This window comes from Callospermophilus lateralis, chromosome 1 (genome assembly GCF_048772815.1).
Source record: "Callospermophilus lateralis isolate mCalLat2 chromosome 1, mCalLat2.hap1, whole genome shotgun sequence".
Lineage (NCBI taxonomy): Eukaryota > Metazoa > Chordata > Mammalia > Rodentia > Sciuridae > Callospermophilus > Callospermophilus lateralis.
In genome coordinates, this window is record NC_135305.1 from 70,866,530 (window position 1) to 70,891,015 (window position 24,486).

At 35.4% G+C, this 24,486-nt stretch overlaps 1 protein-coding gene across 2 annotated transcripts in view; it reads left to right on the forward strand.

Annotated features, from left to right (window-relative positions):
• The window catches only part of Znf277 (zinc finger protein 277), a 127,524-nt gene that overhangs the window by 43,088 nt on the left and 59,950 nt on the right, over positions 1 to 24,486 (forward strand). The window contains exon 2 of one of the 2 annotated variants that reach the window (XM_076835174.1): positions 15,943 to 16,067. The exons of the other annotated variant lie outside the window; for it this stretch is intronic. Coding sequence (XP_076691289.1) covers positions 16,046 to 16,067 — 22 coding nt within the window. The 5' untranslated portion in view covers positions 15,943 to 16,045. The remainder of the gene's footprint in view (positions 1 to 15,942; positions 16,068 to 24,486) is intronic. 2 annotated transcript variants of the gene reach the window in all.

Genomic DNA, 24,486 nt, shown 5'->3' on the forward strand with positions numbered 1-24,486 from the left:
CTTGTTGAGAAAACTGAATTACTTCAGAAAGTCGAAACATTGCTGTGATATAACAGGTTCTCCCTGACCAGTTACCTACTTTCTTCTCCAGTCTTGTTTAGGCATCTGCTCCTTTTATGCCTCATAAATCTTGTGAAACAATTTAGGAGTTTTTCAAGATCTTATGGTGTCTCTAAGCCAGCGGTTCTTACACTGCATCAAGATTCATCTGGTGGACTTGTTAGAATGCAGACTTCCAGGCCCACCCCAGAGCTTCTGATGCTGTCATGTGGACTGGAACCTCATAATTTGCATTTCTGATGAGTTCCCCAGGGATGCTGATGCTGCAGGTCTGGGAACCACATTTTGGAAACTACCACTAGAGGTCAAGATACATGACTGATCCTACAGACCCACTTACCAATGATAACAAACACTAGATTATTTAGCTATACTAGCTACTCAACTCAGTAATTTAATTCATGTTTAATAATTATTTATAATCATTTTAGTTAAAAGGGGGAGTTAATCTTGATTTATGCCTAATAATTGAAGTATTGCAGAAATGTCTTTAAGCTTGAGAGAAAAGGGCAAAATAAAGTTTTAAACAATTCAATTTTTTATTCAATCAGTCTTGAATAAAACTTTCCTTAGTGAAATAACAAATTGTTTCTTCTCAGTTGTAGCCTGCTTTTTGCTCAAAAGACTTTTCAGAAGAGGCTACTTCCCTACTCAGGAATAGGTCTCACTTGTAAGAGAGCCCTATTCAGACTGTTTATGGGAATAGAAGCTTCAAAGGCTAAAGAGATTGTTGACCATCTTCTCTGACTCTTCGTATTAGAATGGAGGAAAGTAATCTGGTTTATCCTCAAAGTCAACTATTATGATATATGGCTCCTCCTAATGCCCATACTTGCCTTTAACCACTTCATAACTTAAGATGAAAGTGATTCACATTAAAATGTCTGTACCCTTTAACCTAGAAATTCTAATATTTTCTAATCTTTAATCTCATGAAAAATATCTTTATAATAACAAGAAATGTATACAACCTAAATGTCTAATGTAGATAATTGCTAAAATAAATTAACTTCCAAAGTTAGAATACTAAAGATTTTGTCAGTAATATTTTTTAAAATTTTTATTATTGGTTGTTCAAAACATTACATAGTTCTTGACATATCATATTTCATACATTTGATTCAAGTGGGTTATGAACTCCCATTTTTACCCTGTATACAGATTGCAGAATCACATCAGTTACATATCCACTGTTTTACATACTGCCATACTAGTGTCTGATGTATTCTGCTGCCTTTCCTATCCTCTACTATCCCCCCCTCCCCTGCCCTCCCATCTTCTCTCTCTACCCCATCTACTGTAATTCATTTCTCCCCCTTGTTTTTTTCCCTTTCCCCTCACTTCCTCTTATATGTAGTTTTGTATAACAATGGGGGTCTCCTTCCATTTCCATGCAATTTCCCTTCTCTCTGCCTTTCCCTCCCACCTCTCGTCCCTGTTTAATGTTAATCTTCTTCTCATGCTCTTCCTCCCTGCTCTGTTCTTAGTTGTTCTCCTTATATCAAAGAAGACATTTGGCATTTGTTTTTTAGGGATTGGCTAGCTTCACTTAGCATAATCTGCTCTAATGCCATCCATTTCCCTGCAAATTCCATGATTTTGCATTTGTGCAGAGTAATACTCCATTGTATATAAATACCACATATTTTTTTATCCTGAAGGGCATCTAGGTTGGTTCCACAGTCTAGCTATTGTGAATTGTGCTGCTATGAACATCGATGTAGCAGTATCCCTGTAGTATGCTCTTTTTAGGTCTTTAGGGAATAGTCCGAGAAGGGCAATAGCTGGGTCAAATGGTGGTTCCATTCCCAGCTTTCCAAGGAATCTCCATACTGCTTTCCAAATTGGCTGCACCAATTTGCAGTCCCACCAGCAATGTACAAGTGTACCCTTTTCCCCACATCCTCGCCAGCACTTGTTGTTGTTTGACTTCATAATGGCTGCCAATCTTACTGGAGTGAGATGGTATCTTAGGGTGGTTTTGATTTGCATTTCTCTGACTGGTAGAGATGGTGAGCATTTTTTCATGTACTTGTTGATTGATTGATTGTCCTCCTCTGAGAAGTGTCTGTTCAGGTCCTTGGCCCATTTGTTGATTGGGTTATTTGTTTTCTTTTTGTTTAATTTTTTGAGTTCTTTGTATACTCTGGATCTTAGGGCTCTATCTGAAGTGTGAGGAGTAAAAATGTGTTCCCAGGATGTAGGCTTCCTATTTACCTCTCTTATTATTTCTCTTGCTGAGAAAAAACTTTTTAGTTTGAGTAAGTCCCATTTGTTGATTCTAGTTATTAACTCTTGTGCTATGGGTGTCCTATTAAGGAGTTTGGGGCCCGACCCCACAATATGTAGATCGGAGCCAACTTTTTCTTCTATCAGACGCAGAGTCTCTGATTTGATATCAAGCTCTCTGATCCATTTTGAGTTAACTTTTGTGCATGGCGAGAGAAAGGGATTCAGTTTCATTTTGTTGCATATGGATTTCCAGTTTTCCCAGCACCATTTGTTGAAGATGCTATCCTTCCTCCATTGCATGCTTTTAGCACCTTTATCAAATATAAGATAGTTGTAATTATGTGGATTGGTCTCTGTGTTCTCTATTGTGTACCATTGGTTCACCCGCCTGTTTTGGTACCAATACCATGCTGTTTTTGTTACTATTACTCTGTAGTATAGTTTGTAGTATAGTTTCCTGCTTAGAATTGTTTTTGCTATTCTGGGTCTTTTATTTTTCAATATGAATTTCATGATTGCTTTATCTGTTTCTACAAGAAATGCCATTAGGATTTTGATAGGCATTGCATTAAACCTATAGAGAACTTTAGGTAATATTGCCATTTTGATGATATTAGTTCTGCCTATCCATGAATAGGATATATTTTTCCATCTTCTAAGATCTTCTTCTATTTCTCTCTTTAGGGTTCTGTAGTTTTCATTGTATAAGTCTTTCACCTCTTTTGTTAGGTTGATTCCCAAGTATTTTATTTTATTTATTTTTTTTTTTTTGAGGATATTGTGAATGGGGTGGTTGTCTCATTTCCATTTCAGAAGATTTGGAAATCTTCCTGATATACAGGAATGCCTTTTATTTATGCGTGTTGATTTTATATCCTGCCACTTTGCTGAATTTATTTATTAGCTCTAGTAGTTTCTTTGTATACCCTTTTGGGTCTTCTAGGTATAGAATCATGTCATTCGCAAATAGTGATAAATTAAGTTCTTCTTTTCCTATTTTTATGCCTTTAATTTCTTTCGTCTGTCTAAATTGCTCTGGCCAGTGTTTCAAGAACTATGTTGAACAGAAGAGGTGAGAGAGGGCATTCCTGTCTTGTTCCAGATTTTAGAGGGAATGCCTTCAATTTATCTCCGTTCAGAATGATGCTAGCCTGAGGCTTAGCATAGATACTTTTTACAATATTGAGGTATGTTCCTGTTATCCCTAGTTTTTCTAGTGTTTTGAACATAAAGGGATGCTGTACTTTGTCGAATGCTTTTTCTGCATCTATCGAGATGATCATATGGTTCTTATCTTTAAGTCTATTGATGTTGGTGAATAACATTTATTGATTTCCGTATATTGAACCATCCTTGCATCCCAGGGATGAATCCTACTTGATCATGATGCACGATCTTTTTGATATGTTTCTGTATCCGATTTGCCAGCATTTTATTGACGATTTTTGCATCTATGTTCATTAGAGATATTGGCCTGTAGTTTTCTTTCTTTGAAGTGTCTTTGTCTGGTTTAGGAATCAGGGTGATGTTGGCCTTGTAGAATGAATTTGGAAGTTCTCCTTCTTTTGCTATTTCCTGAAATAGCTTGAAATGTATTGGTATTAGTTCTTCTTTAAAGGTTTTGTAAAACTCTGCAGTATACCCATCCAGTCCTGGGCTTTTCTTAGTTGGTAGTTTTTTGATGGCTTCTTCTATTTCCTCAATTGATATTGGTCTGTTTAGGTTGTATATATCCTCCTGACTCAATCTGGGCAGATCATATGACTTAAGAAATTTATCGATGCCTTCACTATCTTCTATTTTATTGGAGTATAAGGATTCAAAAAATTTCTAATTATCTTCCGTATTTCTGAAGTGTCTGTAGTGATATTGCCTTTTTCATCCCATATGCTAGTAATTTGAGTTCTCTCTCTTCTTCTCTTCGTTAGCATGGCTAAGGGTCTGTCGATCTTATTTATTTTTTCAAAGAACCAACTTTTAGTTTTGTCAATTTTTTCAATTGTTTCTTTTGTTTCAATTTCATTGATTTCAGCTCTGATTTTAATTATTTCTTGCCTTCTACTACTTTTCATTGTTATTTTCCATTTCCTCTTCCTGTAATGTTTTGCTCTTCTTTTTCTAGGGTTTTGAGATGAAGTGTGAGATTATTTATTTGTTGGTTTTTTCTTTTTTTAAGGAATGAACTCCAAGCAATGAATTTTCCTCTTAGAACTGCTTTCATTGTGTCCCATAGATTCCTATATGTTGTGTCTGTGTTTTCATTTGTTTCTAAGAATTTTTTAATTTCCTCCTTGATGTCTTCTGTAACCCATTGATCTTTCAGTAACCTATTGTTCATTCTCCAAGTGATGCAGGATTTTGCCTTCCTTCTTTTATCATTGATTTCCAGTTTCATTCCATTATGATCAGATAGGATGCATGGTATTATCTCTACTCCTTTATAATTTCTAAGAGTTGCCCTGTGACATAATATATGGTCTATATTTGAGAAGGATCCATGTGCTGCTGAGAAAAAAGTGTAACTGCTTGATGTTGGGTGGTATATTCTATATATGTCAATTAAGTCTAGATTATTAATTGTATTATTGAGTTCTATAGTTTCTTTATTCAACTTTTGTTTGGAAGATCTGTCTAGTGGTGAGAGAGGTGTGTTGAAGTATCCCATGGTTATTGTATGTTGGTCTATTAGACTCTTGAACTTGAGAAGAGTTTGTTTGATGAACATAGCTGCACCATCGTTTGGGGCATATGTATTTATGATTGTTATGTCTTGTTGGTGTATGGTTCCCTTGAGCAGTATGAAGTGTCCTTCTTTATCCCTTTTGATTACCTTTGGCTTGAAGTCTATTTTATTTGATATGAGTATGGACACTCCTGCTTGTTTCTGAGGTCCATATGAGTGATATGATTTTTCCCAACCTTTCACCTTCAGTCTATGTATGTCTTTTCCTATCAAATGCGTCTCCTATAGGCAGCATATTGTTGGATCTTTTTTTTTTTTTTTTTTTTTGATCCATTCTAGTAGCCTGTGTCTCTTGATTGGTGAGTTTAAGCCATTAAAATTTAGGGTTATTATGGAGATATGGATTGTACTTCCAGCCATATTTGTTTATTTATGTTACTTAACATGGTTTGTTTTTCCTCTTTGATTATTTTTTCCCTTTACTGTACTACCTCCTGCTGTTGGGTTTCATTGTTATTTTCCATTTCCTCTTCCTGTAATGTTTTGCCAAGGATGTTTTGAAGAGCTGGTTTTCTAGCTGTAAATTCTTTTAACTTTGTTTATTGTGGAAGGTTTTAATTTCATCTTCCATCCTGAAGCTTAATTTTGCTGGATACACAATTCTTGGTTGGAACCCATTTTCTTTCAGCTTTTGAAATATGTTGTTCCAGGATCTTCTAGCTTTCAGAGTCTGTGTTGAAAGATCAGCTGTTATCCTGATTGGTTTACCCCTAAATGTAATCTGCTTCCTTTCTCTTGTAGCTTTTAAAATTCTCTCCTTATTCTGTATGTTGGGCATCTTCATTATAATGTGTCTAGGTGTGGATCTCTTATGATTTTGCACATTTGGCATCCTGTAGGGTTCTAGGATTTGGGATTCTGTTTCATTCTTCAAGTCTGGAAAGTTTTCTCGTATTATTTCGTTGAACAGATTGCTCATTCCTTTGGTTTGGACCTCTATACCTTCCTGTATCCTAGTAACTCTTCAATTTGGTCTCTTTATGTTATCCTATATTTCTTGGATGTTCTGCTCATCGTTTCTTAACATTCTTGCTGAGCTGTCTATGTTCTTTTCATGTTGAAATACTTTGTCTTCATTGTCTGATGTTCTATCTTCTAAGTGTTCTACTCTGCTGGTAGTACTCTCATTTTAGTTTTTAAGTTTGTTTATTGTTTCCTGCATTTCTAGGATTTCTGTTTGTTTGTTTTTTATAACCTCTATCTCCCTGTATAGTAGATCTTTTGCTCCTTGGATTTGTTTATGTAATTCATTGTCAAAGTGATCTTTCATTGTCTGATTTTGCTGTATGTCTTCCTTGAGACTCCAGATCATCTGAAGCATGTATATCCTGAATTCTTTATCTGACATTCCATGTGCTGCAGATATTACCTCTTCTAAAGTTGAGTTGACCTGCATTGTTTGTAGTCCTTTCTTTCCTTGTCTTTTCATACTGCTCACATTTCTTTCTGCTTTGTGAAACTGTTGTGTTATTGAATTTTCCCCCTATATATTTATATTGCTCTTGTATAGTTGTGAAGTCTCCCTTTTGTGGAGAAAGACAATGTTAACAGTTCTCAATATCAATAGTACATCATCTAAGCACACATTTTCCTTATTACTACATTTATAGCTAGACTCTAAGTCTACAAATGTTGGTTTCGATTATCGTTTACAAATATAGTCATTAGTTTCATGAAAGGCATACCTTTTCTGGTAGCTTGAAGAAAACTGAATTTCAGGAGTAGGATGTTATGTTTATGGGGAAAGGAGTGAGGGTATGGGGTTAATCTAACTTAGTAACTTTGGAAAGCTCTAACCAATAGATGGGTAATTTATGGAAGAATGTATAGATTCAAATCCTATCTGTATTTGTAAGATTACCCTACTTATGAATAGTAAAATTTAGGTGGTTACAAGTTTGATAGAGGGAGTAAGAGGGAGGAAAACAAATAACAAGGAAAGGAAGAGAAAAAAGAGAGCAGGGAAAAGAAAATAAGAGAAAAAAGAAAATAAATAAAAAGGGGGGAGGGAGGTGGGGCATATGCAATTCCTCTATAGTGTATTATTCTGGTGATTCAGTTGTTAAAGACCTTTTTCATGCGCAATTTTTGGTTTCTCATATGTTGAGGTTGCGAGGACCAGAGGGGGAAGGGTAGAAGAGACTGGATGAATGGATGAGAAGACAGAGAGAAACGAAAAAAAGAAAGAAAAAAAAATGTCTCTCAGAACTCTGTTTTCATTTCTTCCAGTTGGTGGCGTTGTCTATTCCTAGCTTGAGTCTCTGGGTTCAGGGTGGTGGTGGTAGTCAGTGTGAGAAGACTTGAGCTTCCACCTGTGGCTTCTCTACTCTTATTCTCTGAGATGTAAACCAGGTGCCTGATCCACTGCAGAACTGTGCTGGTAGCCACGCCAACTGGTTGGTGGGATTTTCCAAGATGAGTTCCATCAGTTTTTCTCATAAGGTGTTTGATGAGGTGGGGGTGTTGGGGAAACCTTATGTTTGTCAAGAGCTTCGTCAGGTGACCCCATGGGCGGGCAGCAGGGCCCCTCCTCCAGTTGGGGAGGTCTGTCTACCGTACAGGCTGGAGGCTGGGCTCCTCCTCCAGCTGGGGTGGTCTGTCTACCCCGCAGGTGGGCGCTGGGCCCCTTCTCTGGGTCACGTGGTCTGCCTACCGTGCAGGCACAGGCGGCTGCTGGGCCTCTCCTCCAATTGGGGTAGTCTGTCTACTGTGCCCCTTCTCTGGGTTCCGTGGTCTGCCTTTGTCAGTAATTTTATAGAAAGATATTTAATGGTGTAGAAAGTTCTTGTTGGCATATTAAGTGGAGGAAAACAGTAAGTAACCCCAAAGCATTTTTTTGTATTTTTAAAATAAAAACACATGTTGAGATACGCATGAAGAAAAATCATGCTAATAATGCTTATTTCTGATTGATAGGATAGAAGATGGGTAGTTTTTTCTCTTCATTTTGCTTAAAAGTTCCACAGTGAACTGTATATTCATTTTTGTGTTCAGAAATTTTTGTATTAAAATGCTATTTAGGCTCAGTCAAAATACTTTAATAAGAATTTTAATCAAAGTGTATTATATCAGTCAAACAAGAAGTACAGAGGTGCCTGGCACATTTAGCACATACCTATAATCCCAGCTACTCAGAAGGCCGAGGCAGGGGGATTGCAAGTTTGACATCAGCCTCAGCAACTTAACAAATTAAAAGGGCTGTGAATGTGGTTCAGTGTGTAGAGTGCCTGAGATTTAATCCCCGGTCCCAAAAAAGAAAAAAGTGCAGAGAATAATTGAGAGCTATTTTTTTTTTTTAATTTTGAAAAAGAGGAAAAGGTGAAAGTCCCACAACAGTGCTATACCTGATTCTTATACCTCCTCCCCAAGGCAAATCACAGAAACTGTATTCTTCCTCCACCTTTTTTCTGTTTTTCACAGAAACTTTATTCTTCCTCCACCTTTTTTCTTTTTTTAAAAAAATATTTATTTTTTAGCTGTAGTTGGACACAATAGCTTTATTTCACTTATTTATTTTTATGTAGTGCTGAGGATGGAACCCAGGGTCTCACCCATGCGAGGTGAGTGCTCCACCGCTGACCCACAATCCCAGCCCCCCCAAACCTTTTTTTCTTAGAAGTGGCTATAAAGAAATAATCTGACTTGCCCTTGCCTGATAATAGGTCATAAGAATTCCGTCATTCCAGAGGAATGTTGCCCCAAAACCTGGAGGAGTGCTATTAGAATTAGATCAGACCATTTTTTGCCCATTCATATTTTGACACAGTTCATGTTCTTCAATCATTCCTATTGATGTTTTCATAAAAACCCAAATCATCCGGACATGGTGCTACATGTCTGTATATCCAGTTACTCCAGAGACTGAGGCAGGAGGATTACAAGTTTGAGGCCAGCCTGGGCAACTTTGTGAGACCCTGTCTAAAATAAAAAATTAAAAGGGCTGAGGACATAACAGTTGTAGAATGCCCCTGGTTCAATCCACAGTACTGCCAAAGGGGAGGGGGAAAAAGGAGCAAAGTCTAGTAGCTTCTGGATAGCTAAATATGTGGTGGCTCTTGGGGGGTGGCATGCCCTAACAAGGACATGGAAACTCCACACCCTTTCCCACATACCTTGCCCTGTGCATTTCTTCTTCCATGTCCTTTATAACATGCTTTATAATGAACTTGTAAATGTTTCCTTGAGTTTCATAAGCCACTCAAACAAATGAAAAGAGCCCAAAGAAAAGGTTGTAAGAACCACAATTTATAACCATTCACCCAAAAGCACAAGTAAAACAACTTTGTGACTGGCATCTGAAGAGCATTCTTGGTACTGAGCCCTCAACCTCTGGGATATGATACTATCTCCAGGTAGATCATGTCAGAACTGAATTGGACTAGGAAACACCTACCTGGTATCCACTGCAGAATTGATTGCTTTCTTGCTGGTGATTGTGGCATGAGAATAAAGAGAAAAACAACAATTTTTGTTGTTGTTGTTGTTTTTCTGACACACAAACATAGGGAGGTTAAAGAAAGAAGCTTTTGGAGGTAGATATTGCTCTCTCTGTTTACCTTTAAGAAGGACAATAGAAGGTGTGAGTAGTCTTGTCATCTTAATGTAGAGAGGTAACTTTGCTTCCTCTGTTTACTTTTTAAACCTTAAGATTGCTGTATAGTTGCTGTCTGGCCAGTGAGTCACTAATTGTCCGGGATTATCATAAGATCTAAAATCAAAAACCCAAAATGAAGACTTTTTGCACAATGAGGTAAAAGCTATGACAGCTTTTGAAATTTCAGATAAGCTATCTGAAGACCTCACCAGTATATCATAACAATAAACTGACATTTGAAAATAATTATAAAATTTAGCTGTGTAAAACATTGACAATGTTATTGAAAGCTCTAAAATTTTATTGTAGTCCTAAAACAAGTGCTCACCAAAGGCTAACAGGGTTGATATAGTATTTTTCCCTCATTTTCAAGGTATCCTTGGCTATTTATAGTTCTAGGTATTCTCTCACAACATTATTGTCATGTAAATGTTAAATTTTAAAGAAATCATTCTTTAAAATTCTGAATAATCCCTGAATGTAATATGTGTGTGTGTGTGTGTGTGTGTGTGTAATCTTCTTTGATAAATGTAGGAATTATTTCTTTGATATTCATAAACTTTCTGCTCTTTATTCTTTTGTGAGGTGTAGTTTATTCATCTCTGTGGCTTTCACTAGGCAGTGAGGTCCCAAGTCATTTTAACAGTGTCCTCTCTCTGGTTGTGAATCACTGGCTTAGAACACAGCTGAAAGGACAACTGTAAGTGAAATCCAGAGCAAAGTACCTTTCTGCTCTGAAAAAATTATTTGACTACTACTTTGCCTCTTACTAAATTTTTAAGTATATTGGATATGTTGAATAGAATTATTGATCCCTTATGTTATTTTATACAACCCAAATAACTTTCTTTACATTGTTTTTTTCCCCCCTCGGTGGCTATATCCATATTCAATGTTCAGTAGAGAGCTGGGATTTGGGAAACTTAATGCTTTTGATGCTACTCTCACCTTTATCAGTTTTAAGCCATTAACATTTCCCTAATGTGTTTTAACTTTAGGATCCCCTGAAAATAAACACATTCTGTTTGAAAGGTCTTTATGTTTTAAATGCTTTAAGCTTCATAGACCCAAAGTTGAATATAAGAAGAGGCTGGGGAATAAAGAGATGAGAAAAGACAATGAACTTTGTTTTTAATAATTGTTAACATTCGATTCACTTTTGTAGGCTCACTCTCATACACACTCTCCCTCACTGCCCTCTCTCTCTGATTATTGTCTTCTAAAAGTTCCCTTCATTTAATTGCCTTTTTTTTTTCAATTAACATGTCTCTCAATTTAATGGCCATGAGAGGCTTGGAAGAGGACTAGGAAGTTTGAAACATTAAACCTGAGAGGCAAGAGGCATAGAGGGAAGCAAGGTTTTCTCCACTGTTGACATTTTTTCATTCCACAAATGGGATCTGAGCCCACTGCACTCTTCAAGTGGTGGCAGGCTGCCCCAGTGGAGACATTTCCCAAGACTTCCCTAAATGTCCCCAGAATGCTTCCTGAATTTTCATATAATAGGAACTCATCCTTTCTTTTCATAGGAGCAACTAAGCCCTGTGTAAGGCTCATTCAAATAAGTCTGAATGATTTTGAATCTTTCATAGACCAGTAGACCAGTGGTGCTTTTTTTTTTTTTAAGTATACCCAAAAGAGATTTTTTTAATTTTATTTTTTTTAAGAATCACATTTAGATCAAACTAACACATACAATACCAAAACCATGGATAGGTTACTGTTTTGACAATACATATAATCTTTTCTTGCATTGTTTATTTTTATTTACTCTTGATTTATTATTACTGTGTATATTTTATATTAATATTTGATTAGGTTTCATTGATTACCTCTTAATAAATTCAAATAAATAGTCACTAGAGCATTTTATTTTAATGCAGATTTATCAAGGAGTTTCTTCACTTTTAAAACTTTTCTCTTTGATATCATTGTGGTTTTCCATGAATCAACAACCCAAATCTTGCAGACTGGAAATCTCAAGTGAGATTTTTATTATCTTTCTCCATTTAGTATTTTTATCTCACTGCATGGCAGTTATATATCAGGCAGGAGGGAGAATCATCCACTGAAATCAATTGTAAAGCATATTTCTGATTATTTTGCAGGAAAGAACTGAACTGCCTCAGATCAGCTTTCATGTTGACTAGGTTGTAACTTGATGCAACAATAGTTAACTAGTCATTTGGCATAGCGGGCACTGGCATATGCAAGAATGCTTATTGTTAACACTTCCCTAAGGAGGATGTCTCTGTAGAATAAAACTTTTGGGTTATAGCTTTCTGTCTCTAACATAGGGTAATCTGCATTCCCTCCTCATGGCTTCTCTTAAGATCAAAGCTTTGTGGAAATCTATAATCTAAGCTGTATTATCAGAAGTGGCCAGTAGGTGCCCTCACCTGTCCCATTGTATTCTACCCTAAAAATGCTTGGTTATATACAGATGCTTCTGCTCCAATACCATATATGCATTCCTGAAAAACTTTGAATTTCACAAAATCACACAATAAAAATAACAGAGCTTGTTGGGGGAATAGGGTTAGGGACAGATCACTTGAATCCAGTGGAACTTTGTAAGCAGAACAATCATAATAAGAGTAACTTTGTTAATTCAGTAATGCATTTGCATCCAGAATCCTAGAAAAATTGATTCTTCTCATTTTCTTCCAAACTTGGTCTTGAGGGGCATGTGCTTTTAATGAAGACCAGTTTTATCAAAATTAACCCAGAGTATATAGATCTCTATCAGTTAGATGTTTTGGAGTTTTTTGTTGGTGGTGGTTGGTTGATTGGTTGGTGAGATTAAACCCAGGGGATGCTTCACCACTGAGATACAGCCTCAGCCCAGCCCTTTTTTATTTATTTTATTACTTTATTTTTAGAAAGGGTCTCGCTAAGTTGCTAAGACTGGCCTCAAACTTGCAGTCCTCCTGCCTCAGCATCCTGAGGGCTGGCATTATAGATGTACACCACCACACCTGGTCAATTAGATGTTTTTTTGAAACAACAAGATACAATGCCTTTACAGGTTTCTACGTCTGCATTCTCTTGCTTCCTTAAATAGCTTATTAGTTAAGAAGATAGCTGTTCTTGAAGTTTCACTTCCTTGAAGGAAGGACTTACCTAGAATTTTCCAAAAAAATAGGAGTTTTGTTAAAGATATTTTTCATATGTTGCTCAGGCTTTCTTTTAATAATGAGAAACTTGCCCCTGGGTGCTTCAAACCATGATTGTGCTATTAAAAAATAATAATAATACATGTGAACCAATACAACTTTTATGCTACACTAACATTTATTCTTTAGTTTATCAAATGAATATGAGCTAACTCACATTAAAAGAACATATACTGTATCAATAAAGACTGTAATTTTGTTATATGTTGCAGTCTTTTTTTCTAGTCAATTTACTATCTACAAAATATAATTTTTTCATCATAAAATATTCTTTCTTCTAAAACCTATAGAGAACATGATGTTTTCCCCAAAAGTAGATACTGTTTTTTTCACTCTTACCCCACAAAATGTTTTATCTTTTTATATTATACTAATTTATAAAGTTGTAGAATTGATCATAACAGGTTTTCATTAGAACAGTGGTTTGTGGATTCACATGAAACATGTCCATGTTTTTAAAGCTCCTGAATTGATTATATGTACTGTCACAATTGAGAGCCACTGCCAGAAAAATAAAAATAACTAAAGATATTCATTAGGGTGTAATTTCTATTATAGTTGCATTTAGGCGTTCCAGTGAACCCAGTGCTAGTCAGATTAACTATGGCAAAATTCAGTACTTCTTATTATTTTAGTAATTTGCAGTGTGTTTCATTTAGCCTAACTGAACCACTTATTCTTTTAGAGATGAGATTTACAATATCTTTAAACTCATTTTTGTAATTGTGATGTCAAACATAAGAAGTTTAATACTAGGTCTGATATGGTAGGACTACATCTGTTGTCTTGTTTTATTATCCAGCATTATTCTACCTCATCTTTCTTCTTAGAAGTCAAGTGGTTTTTCTGATATGGTCAGATATTTTTAAAAGGTTGTTATCAAGACAATAGCGTTTTTTTATGATATCAAACTTGTAGATTAAAGATCTCCATTTATCATAGAGATAGGATTTATGGTACTAAGTTTATAGATTAGAATATCTCCATGTAAGATACTAAACTTCACCAAAGACAGAGTATTGTCAATATGAATAAGTATTATTTTTTTAAATGTCTGAACATGACTAAATCTCAGGTGTTTGAGAAGCTTTTAATGACTCCTCACTAATATGTTTTTAGAAAGACAGCCAAAATCCTAGTAGGTTCAAGTAAAACATGAAGAAAAAGGACTTGTTAAATGCCTTAACATAAGGCCAAAACACCTGTACTAGCAGTCTGGTCTGTGACTAAAACTGAAGAAATGAGTCCTGTGATTTGGTGTCTTATTTGCTGTGTTACAGGGCTCGGGACTTTCGGAAAACTGAGGCAGCACAAAGGCATCCCCTTCAAACCACAATTCTTGTAATCAAGTCAGATTTCAGACATGTCTTTTTCGGAGTAACAGGCAATGAGTTTATTGAAGGGATAGGAAAAGGAAAAGAAGACACTCTGAAGAGAGAAAGTGAATCCTCTCAAAGAGGAGAGGGACATCTTCCATTTCCTGCACTCCAGTTTTATTGAGGATCCCAGAGAAGTTTCCAGAGAGTCCTGCCCAAGTCCATCTCTTGACTTTTAACTGACAGCAAGGTGACTTTCAAGTCCCCACGGTTAGGACAACTCTAGGTCATTTTGGTCTATACTAACCCATTCTAGTTGGATTCTTAACCATAAATTCTTACAGATTTTATAGTTAGGAGGAATTATCCTTATCTCCCTGAGTTTCAGGATCTGGTCTGTTAAAAGAATCACAAAAGTCTCCCCTTTCAGGGTAACATGAGTTCCTCTTCTTGACAGTTTTGGGGGCCTGCATTTCCCCTGCAGATAACAGCTAGTTTACTGTGAAACATGATAGATCCTGTCCACTTAAACCAGACAGGACTGCAGGTAAATTGCTTCTAGGAAAAGAATGTGAGGGTTAGCATTCTGGGTCCGTTTTATAGAATTATTCCCTTAACCTCATGTTGGTACCACTCACATCTTTCTCCCTTCGTCATCTGAATATAGGCCGTCTGAAATTTTTACTTTTGTTCTTTACTCTCCTTTGGTGCTTCTGACATTTTAGTTGGGTGACATGTGTTGAGGAACATGATCAGCCTCCCTTGGGAAAAGATGTAGATTCCTTGAATGTAGTCCAGCTCGATCCTTAGTACCTAGCACAGCCTTTTGTCTGAAAATGGGCAGGAAGGGAGCATTTCTTTGTAGGAAAACAAAAATTATGGTAATACAATAAATATCAGCTAAGACTTTACCTAACTTTAGGAGATAATTTATTATTCTTCATCCTCAAATACTTCAAAGCCTTGCTAAGACAAAGCTGCTTTATTACTGAGAAGGCTTTTATAAGGTCTTTTATTATTTCAGCAATTAAAATCCTTAAGATAGGGCTGAGGCTGTGCCTCTGTCTGGGGCTGTGCCTCAGTGGTAGAGCACTTGCCTAGCATGTGTGAGGCACTGGGTTCAATTCTCAGCACCACATATAAATAAATTAATAAAGCTCCATCAACAGTTTTTTAAAAATATTTTTTTAAAAATACTATAAGATAGAATCTCAACTAACTTATCCAGTGCTGAATATTACAATACTATCATAATCAAACTCCACTGTCTTAATTATAGTCTGTCCTCTAAAGAAGTTAGACTAAATGAATAATTGCTAACTTTAACATCTCAACAACAGATCAAAAAGGAATTGACACAGATTTCCTTAATTATAGGTATTGGTATGATATTTGCTATTTAAGATGGCCAAAATGTTTGCCAAAAGAGTAGAGAATATATTTTATGATTTTTGTCTAAATTAATAATCCTTTCAACATAGATAGTGACCTGACTTGACTTTCTTCTACATTATTCATATGTTTAGGATATAAACCAAAGAAAGAAGTGTATTGGTTGAGTCATCATCAAAACAATACTTGTCACTCAGTAGAAAGGCAAATTATAATTTTTTCAAGGAACTTATTGATATGAGGTGTGTGTGTGTGTGTATGTGTGTGTCTTGTTTGAGAGAGTTTGAGAAATTCACATGTTCCAACCTATGTAGATACACTATGAAACTTCCACTGGGTACTGATTATTTATAAAGCATGAGGCACGTCAGTTACCAATCAGATCTTTCTGAGTCAGAGCTTATCTTCCCTTCCTTTCTTTTTCTCTAGAGAACTGAATAAATGACAGCAGTCACAAGTCACCTTGTGGCCCCATTCTTCACAGAGAGCCTTTTGTTGGTCCTTGTCTTTCATTACACTGACCCTCATTAGGATGATCACCAGTATTGTTGGCAGTAAGTTATTCTGGTTAAATTTACCATTAACTAACATTCAGATTTTAATGACTTTTTTATTTCAAGCTTTACAACATAAAAATCATCCTGCATACTGGAGAAAGAGATAAATTGAGGATTTAGTTCCTATTTGTATCCATTACTTCTTAAAATGAAATATATATCCAACCTTGAATTCTATTTAAAGCCCCAGCATTCCTATTCCTGGCCTTATCAAAATAATCACTCATAGTAGTCATAATTTAAAAGTGCTGAAGTATCTTTAAAAAGTGTAGAGTAGGAGCAGTAGAGGAATATCTTTGATACAAAAGAGTATTTAATGTAATGATATAGAGTGTGGGCCTTCATCCTTCATTTTCTTTTAGAATCTAAATCTTTCATTGGCAATAAGCATCAAAGAAAATATTTAACTAGGTATGTTTTAAAGCATATTTTTAACAGAATGTTGTCTGACTTAAATCTACAAATAAATCAACAATTATCATAATTAATAAGGAAAGCTTCATTTCTATCAATTTACTTTCTCTTCCTACGACTTACTTCCTTCTAAAATGTTCTGGACTTATAACATTTCAAATAGCTACTGCTTCCATAATATTGTTAACTGTTGCATTATTAAAACAGACATGACTAATTTCTCTTCATAGTATGGATTAAGGTAAGAAGGTATCATGTATAAACCAGAAACATAAGTAATTTATAACCAAGAAATAAAACCAATGTACCATTTATTTTCCCACTTTTTTCCAAAGTTGGCTGAGAAAGGAAATCGAATATAACATTTTCACCGTTAAGTTATTTTGAAGCTAAATAATGCTGCACTGAAGAGGAGCAGCAGCCAAAATTTGGAGTTCTGCATTGCTTTGTTAGTCTAATAAGGGAAAGGAGCTTGATCACTATGGTCTAAGTAGCCAGCCACGCAATCCACTTGTAATGTGAATGGGAAATCACGCCATTTCTACAAAATGGTCAGCCTCTATATTAAGTGGTTTGCTTCTGAGCCCATTTTTTCAATAGCACCTAAGTTCATTGAAAGTTTTCTAAACAAAAAGAATAAATCCATTTCCCAGCTCATTGGGGAAAATTCAGTGGATGGACAGTGCTTTATGGATGTATAAGAAAGAAATATAGGTATTTCTAGAAAGGTTGGATGTGTCAACACCTTCAGTGTTATAGTAGGATAGTTGTCACATGTTGTCATACAGCATCTGACTCATTTTTGCTATTGTTAACACTTGCATATAAACTGAACAAACCTGCTTCATTATAAACTGTCACATAATAAAAGATGGCACATAGCTTCACAACTAAAACAGTTTCCTGTATAGAAAGAGAATGTGAAAAGGAAAATCTATGGGGAGCAAAAGAGTTCTCTTTCCAGCTTCTACATGGAAAAGAATATTGCCTTTTCTAAGTACATCTTACAGTAATCTAACCCTGTTATAGTCTTCCCCGAATATATATCACCATAGATAAGGACATTTTCCTTTTTTTAGTAAGTTATAGAAAATCAATTATAGCAAGTTTTAGTAGTAAATTGCTATTTATATAAAGATAATGTTTTACTTCCAAAAACAATAGTTGTTTAATGTAATGGCAACAATTATTATATTAGGCATTGTGATAACCAGATTTTAAAAACTACTTTACAGAGTGGTTTATTTGTAGTTACTGTATCATTATATCTTATATAATTATTGCATATTTTGTCTTCAGGCTGGTCTCTTGCTCTGGATGCAAAGTAAAATATTTTAGGTCCTACTGTAGGATTGTAATTATTTTAGTCAATTATTTAGTTGCTTGAAATCCTAACATAAGGACACTGTTCACTTAACATCATAAATAAAAATGGTAGGAAAAATGATAGTATGTAATATATAGAAATAGGAAGGGCTAGAGGTGTAATGATAGAGCGCTTGCCTGGCATGTGTGAGGCCCTGGGTTCATTCTCCGGCACTACCAAGAAAAAAGAATAGGAGTCATCATTTTTAAACTTTTTTGATGTCCCCAGAACCCTTTAAGAATCTATTCAGTCAAAAGACTTTCTTTCCACAAAATTCCACCTACACATAATGTTTAATACAGTTTCACATTGACATCCATAAACTCAGAGTTTATTAATTGCCTAAATGGCCTAACATAGATGTAGTCACATGTGACTAAATTAGTTAAAATTAAATAAAATTGAATTTCAGCTCCCCACTTTCATTGTTCACATTTTAAGAGCTTAGAAGTCGTATGTGGCTAATGGTTACCATTATCAGAGCAGATACAGAACACTTTCTTTGTCACAGAAGGTTCTATTGGACAACACTAGATTAGATGCTTATAAAGTTTCCTTTCAGGAATCTTACCATTATGTGTATTTATGTATATGTATTTTTTGTAAAGCTGCATCATTTGAAAAATCCAGGCATATAACATATGTTCTAAGAAAGTCCTTCTAGACACAGAATACAAATGTGTTGCTAAAACATAAGTATAATGACTATAACTAAGACAGCTAGCTAACCTCAACTAGGCCTTCAGTGCTGTTTTTATCTTGTACATTATTTAAATTCTCCTCAATGGTAATTCTAAAAATTTTCCACATTTATTTTAGCCCTGGTCATTAGAAAGAGTGGAGCCTCCTTGCCTGATGCTGAGAAAATAGAGGCTATCGTTTTAGATTCCTTCAGTTTTTCTTCTCTATCAAAAATACTGTTTATTCCTTTATCTTTCTTATGATGTGCTACAGAAATAGCAAGATGATCAAGGAGATGCAAAGCTTTTGAATTTCACCAATGTAATTAGCACTAAATGTAAATATAGTTGGAAAGTGGGCTTATTCTTTTTTAGAATCCTAGGCTCTGTCATGTGATTTGATTCTTTAGATCTGTGTTGGAACCCTGGAATATGTGTTTTTAATTAATCCATAGGAATTTATAGTATACCTGAGAGCATATGATAGCCAACTCTCTCCGTCCTTAAATATATAGTCATACTCATTAGTAGTTATAATAGAAGGTAACCTTATATTGAGCTTGTGTGCTTGGCACCCTGTCCTTTATGTTAATTTCTTCATTTAATCCTATGACAATTCTTCCAAGGGGGTATTACAATTAATCCATTTTATATTGTGAAAGCAGTGTAAGTAAGAGAAGTTTAAGTAACTTGGTCATGCCTAGTTAATAGGAGTCAATGGACCATGATTCCTTTCATCTTGACTTAATTCACTTGGCTCTTTCCTTTTTTTTTTTTTCCTTAAATTGTGATTTAAAAACACATGATGTGAAATCACTCCCTTAACAAATTTTTAAATGTACGGTAGTGTTAACTATATGTACATTGCTGTACAGCAGATTACCAGAAATTTTCATGTTGTGAAATTTTTTACCCACTGAACAACAACTACCTGTTTACCCCTCTTCTCTGCCTCTGGCAACCACCGTTCTACTTTCTGCTTGAATGATCTTTATTACTTTAGATACCACATTTAAGTATAATCGTGTAATATTTGCTCTTCTGTTACTAACTTATTTTACTTATCATATTGCCCTCAAATTTAATCCACATCATGGAATATGACAGGATTTCCTCCTTTTTTTAAGGCTGAATATTCATTATATTTATCTGTCATATTTTATTTATTCATTCGTTTCCACCTCTTATTTTTTGTGAATAATGCTTTAATTAACTTAGGAATGCAAATATGTGTTTGAGACCTCGTCTTCACTTATTTTGGATAAATAAGCAGAAATGAGATAACTGGATCATGTGATAATTCTATTTTTAATATTTCTGCACATCTTTACTAACATTTATTATTTTTATTCTTTTTTTACGGGGTTTATTAACAGGTGTAAAATGGTTTCTTATTCTAGTTTTGATTTCTTTTTCCTTAATTAATGATGTTGCGCATCTCTTCATATTACAAATATGGGTGGGTATTTGTATATTTTCTTTGGAGAAAGTCTATTTAGTTGTTTGCCTAATTTTTAATCTGCTTATTTGTTGTTTTGTTATTGAGTTGTAGGAGTTTCTTATAGATGTTGCCTATTCATCCCTTGTCATTGATTCTGTTCAGTGCAAATGGGATTTCAGAGCACAGCACTTGAGTTCCTATTGTCAGTTTTGCTCAAAACAGCAAGAGATTTGAATGGTACATTTCCATGGCCACCACATCTACTGAATCAGGATCTATGTCTTAAACAAAATCACCTGGTGACTCATGGACACATAAACTTTGAGAAGCATTGTCGTAGAGTAATAATTAGATATTTTAAGAATACTTCCCTAGAGTCAGTAAAACTGTCAATAATCAGCATAGGATCACCTCAAAAACCCAACTTCCTTGGGATGATATTTTTTTTATAGTTCATTTGAATAACTTACTATTCAAAGTGAAAACTAGAGTAGATTATTTTACTTGCAACACATATGTGAAGTCATTTTGGGGCCAAAGCAGAATATATAAGATACTTTGCTTGTTTGTTGAAAGGAGCTAGATGTAGCTTACTTCTTTCTACCTTTTGGGTTCCAGGACCCTGAAGCAAAGTATTATATCTTTCTGCAGCCATTATTTTTTTTACCATGCAGTAAAATGTAATATAATATTCACAACAGCTGGAAATTACAATCTGTCAGGCAAATGTAAGTGAATTATATTTACTGGCCCAAAACTTAGTATTTTAGGGACACTCTTTAGGACAGATTAGAATTTCCTCAATCTAAAGGAAGGTCTTGAAATCAGAGTTTTGTTGTTCCTGTTGTTGTTGTTGTTGTTTTGCAGTTCTGGGGATCAAAGTATGTAGCATGTACTTTACTACTGGGCTACATCCCCAGTGTGAATTTGGTATTTTTTTAAAAGCTCTCCAGTGTACAAAACCCAGATCCAATCCATAGCACAAAAAAATAAAGAAAGAAATTCTCTGGATGATGAAACTCAAACAGATTTGGAAACACTGCTTTATATTAAAATATATTTTCAGCCGGCAAGGTGTTGCACACCTGTAATCCTAGCAGCTTGGGAGGCTGAGGCAGGAGAATCGTGAGTTCAAAGCCAGCCTCAGCAATAACTGAAGCACTAAGCAACTCAGTGAAACCCTATCTCTAAATAAAATACAAAATAGGGCTGGGGATGTGGCTTAGTGGTCAAGTGCCCCTGAATAGTTCAATCCCCAGTACCTAAGGGGATATATATATTTTTTTCTTTTTTCCAGGATTCAATTCTATTCCATATAAACATCCTCTGATGAAATTACACTCAGAGTAAGTGTAACTTACTCTGCATCCCAAATGACACTTGTTCCTTTTTTACTGGAATATCTTTACATGAAGAGTAAAAAATGGAATTTAAAAATTCCTAATAAAATGTAACATACCTATTACACTCAATAATATTTTTGTTATCTTTGAATTTGATATAACTGTGCATCATTATTGTTTAATTTCTGATGGGCCTGTTATACCAAGACCGACAGCACTAAAGATCTAGCTATGAATATAAGAGGACTACCTTTAATGCCAAACAGAGAAAGTTCTCCTAAAGACAGGCACAGATGTTTCCCGAAATAGGACTTTCCTAGAAACTAAGTTAACATTAGAACTCTAGTTGAAAGTACTTCTGGTCCATTATTCATTCTTTCCTGTCTTCATTTACCAAACATATGTTAAATGCCAGGTTTGTTCCAGCAGCCCCTGTAGTCTACACAAGACATGAAAATAAATAAGTCCCTCACATTGAGTTCACAGACTAGCACAGTGGCAGAAATATGTGTAAATAATTGATTCCTGCAGAGATATTTGCTTTTATTGGACCTAGAGACATGGAGTGGGCCAGGCCCGCAGGAGAACCTGGAAGAGCAGAACCCAGCAAACAAAGAGGATGGTACAAATACATCACATCAGACACCAGTCTCTACTCCTGTTGTCTACCAGCCAGCCATAGGGGAATATTTTACTTCTGAGCAGATCAATCGAACACATCCAAAACATACTCATTATTACCCTTCTCTCCCGTAAAATCAAATCTGCTTCTCTACATTTAATCCTGGATTGCTGACTGGCAGTCTTATGTGTACCAGAAACATTGGAGACTCCCTGTTCTCCTATTCCTTCCCTCCCAGTGGGTAATTAGTAATCAAGAACTATCAGTTTAATGTCTATCCCTACTGATATGTAATACACCTATGAAATTCTATGATAGTACTTTATACTGGTAGAATACGACAACAAAAGACTTAAATAAATAGTTTAATATCATAGACTACAGGCTTCTAGATCTGTAGAGGGGATCACATGATCATTTGGGAAGTTTTAGAATCAGAATTCAGGTAGAATTCCAGCTCAGGCCCTGAGTAGCATGTAACTATAAGAAAATTACTTCATTTCTCAGTCTCATTTTCTACATTGATAAAAGGGAATGATGATAGCATTGACCTGTCTTTTTATAAGGTTGTAGTTGTCTGGATTCAATGATACAAGGCACATAGCTGCACATAGGACGAGCATAGCATGTGCAGAGTAATATTACTCAATATGTGCAACTGCGGTTATTATTAGTGTTCCTGTAATCATTATTATAGGTGAGGGGCTCTGGCTTAGAGTAAGCTTTTGCCCTTAATTGAGTTATTCCTGGTGATTAGAGAAAAGCAGAAAGAAGTTCAATCAAGGGACTAGGGCAGTTGACAGATGGAGTTCTGGGTACCCCTCACCCCTACTTCAGTTAAAGCAATTTAGGTTTCATCTATTGACAGACTGGACTTCTGTGTTAGGTTCTTTTTAAAGAAGAATTCTTTTTTATTTTTTTGGTTGCTGGGATCAAAAACCCAGGGCCTTGTGTGAGCTAAATACACACTCTAGCACTGAGCTACGCCCTTACCCTAAAGAAGGAGGCTTTAAACCACTATGTTTTAGTCTTGCTTCAAAAATTCCAATTTTTTCCCTTCTGACCACTGCTAATATTGCTGATTCACTCTTAAACATTCACAATCGTCTCCCTACTGGTCTCTACATCTTGAAATTTACCTCTTTCCAGTTTGTTCTCCTCATATCTGTTTAAAACATAGACGTGGCTCTACTTCTTATAAGAAAAGATCTAAATTCCTTGGTGTTATCCATAGGTTAAAAGTGCTAACACTTAAACTACTTGGATTCTAATTTTTTTTTCTCTCGCCACTTTATAGCTATCTAGCACAGATCACTGAGATTCTCAGTGCCTCTCAGTTCCCTCATTTGTAAAATACAGATCAAATTGAAATCTTCTTCATTAGGGTTAATAGATACATGTAAATTACTTAACAATGCCAGACACAAAATAAACAATGATGGGTCATGGTGGGCATAAGACATTCATTCAGTGTACTTGCAAGTAAATAAAGACAACTGGGGGCTCACCTTACCTTCCAAGGATTATCAATCTGAGGGCAAGAAAGGGGAACAAATAGATAAACATTATATGATTAGAGCTATTATAATTTTGAGCAAGGTGCTAATGGTTAGAGGAGAAAACAAATCTTGTTGTCTAAAAATGTTCTGTTAAAACTTCTATTTTCAGGAAAACATAGTCACTCAAGTTCCCAAATACAACTTAATACTGCCAAACCACAACTTTATCATATATGAAATCTGCATATTCATATTTTGTTTCTCTATGTCTTTGACAAGAAAGGTGGTTCTAGTATACTTGAACATTTCAGTCCATTTTCCTAAGGATAACTTTAAAAAAAGGAAAACTGGGCATTACACATACAAAAGGGAAGAAAAATGAATCACAGAATAGTAGAGTTTGCAGTAAAGCCTTGGGAAAAAGTAAAAACAATGATAAAGATAAACTGTACTCCAGTGATTATTTTGAAAAACATGGGCTACTGGGATTTGTGCAAGAAGTGCTAGTGGATGTAGTATCAGAGAGACTACAGGACACTGGCAGAATGCATATAAATTCAGAGTAGTTCTAAATATATATAAATTCAAAACAGCATTGAAAGTACTTATTTAAGAAGAAAGTTAAGGAAATACTTTTGGTACTGGGAGCAGAAAAAATGTAGTATTTGAGTTTAGACTGAACTGAACTATGTTTATGCCACTTACCTACATTATTACTTTAGGAAAGTATTTCATCTAGAACATGGGATTAGAGTAACACTGCCAAATAAAATAGTTAGGATTAATTGAGAAAATGCCCAAAAGCACTTTGTTGGTAATTTACAAATAGCAAGCACTCAACAAATATTAGTTCCTGGTCTGGGGTTGTGACTCAGTGGTAGAGCGCTCGCTTAGCACAGGTGAGGCCCTGGGTTCGATCCTCAGCACCACATAAAATAAATAAATAAAGATGTTGTGTCCAAATACAACTAAAAAATAAATATTAAAAAAAAATCAGTTCCTGCTCTTGGTAGTAACAATTATTAATCATATGCTCGTGCTCTACAGTCAA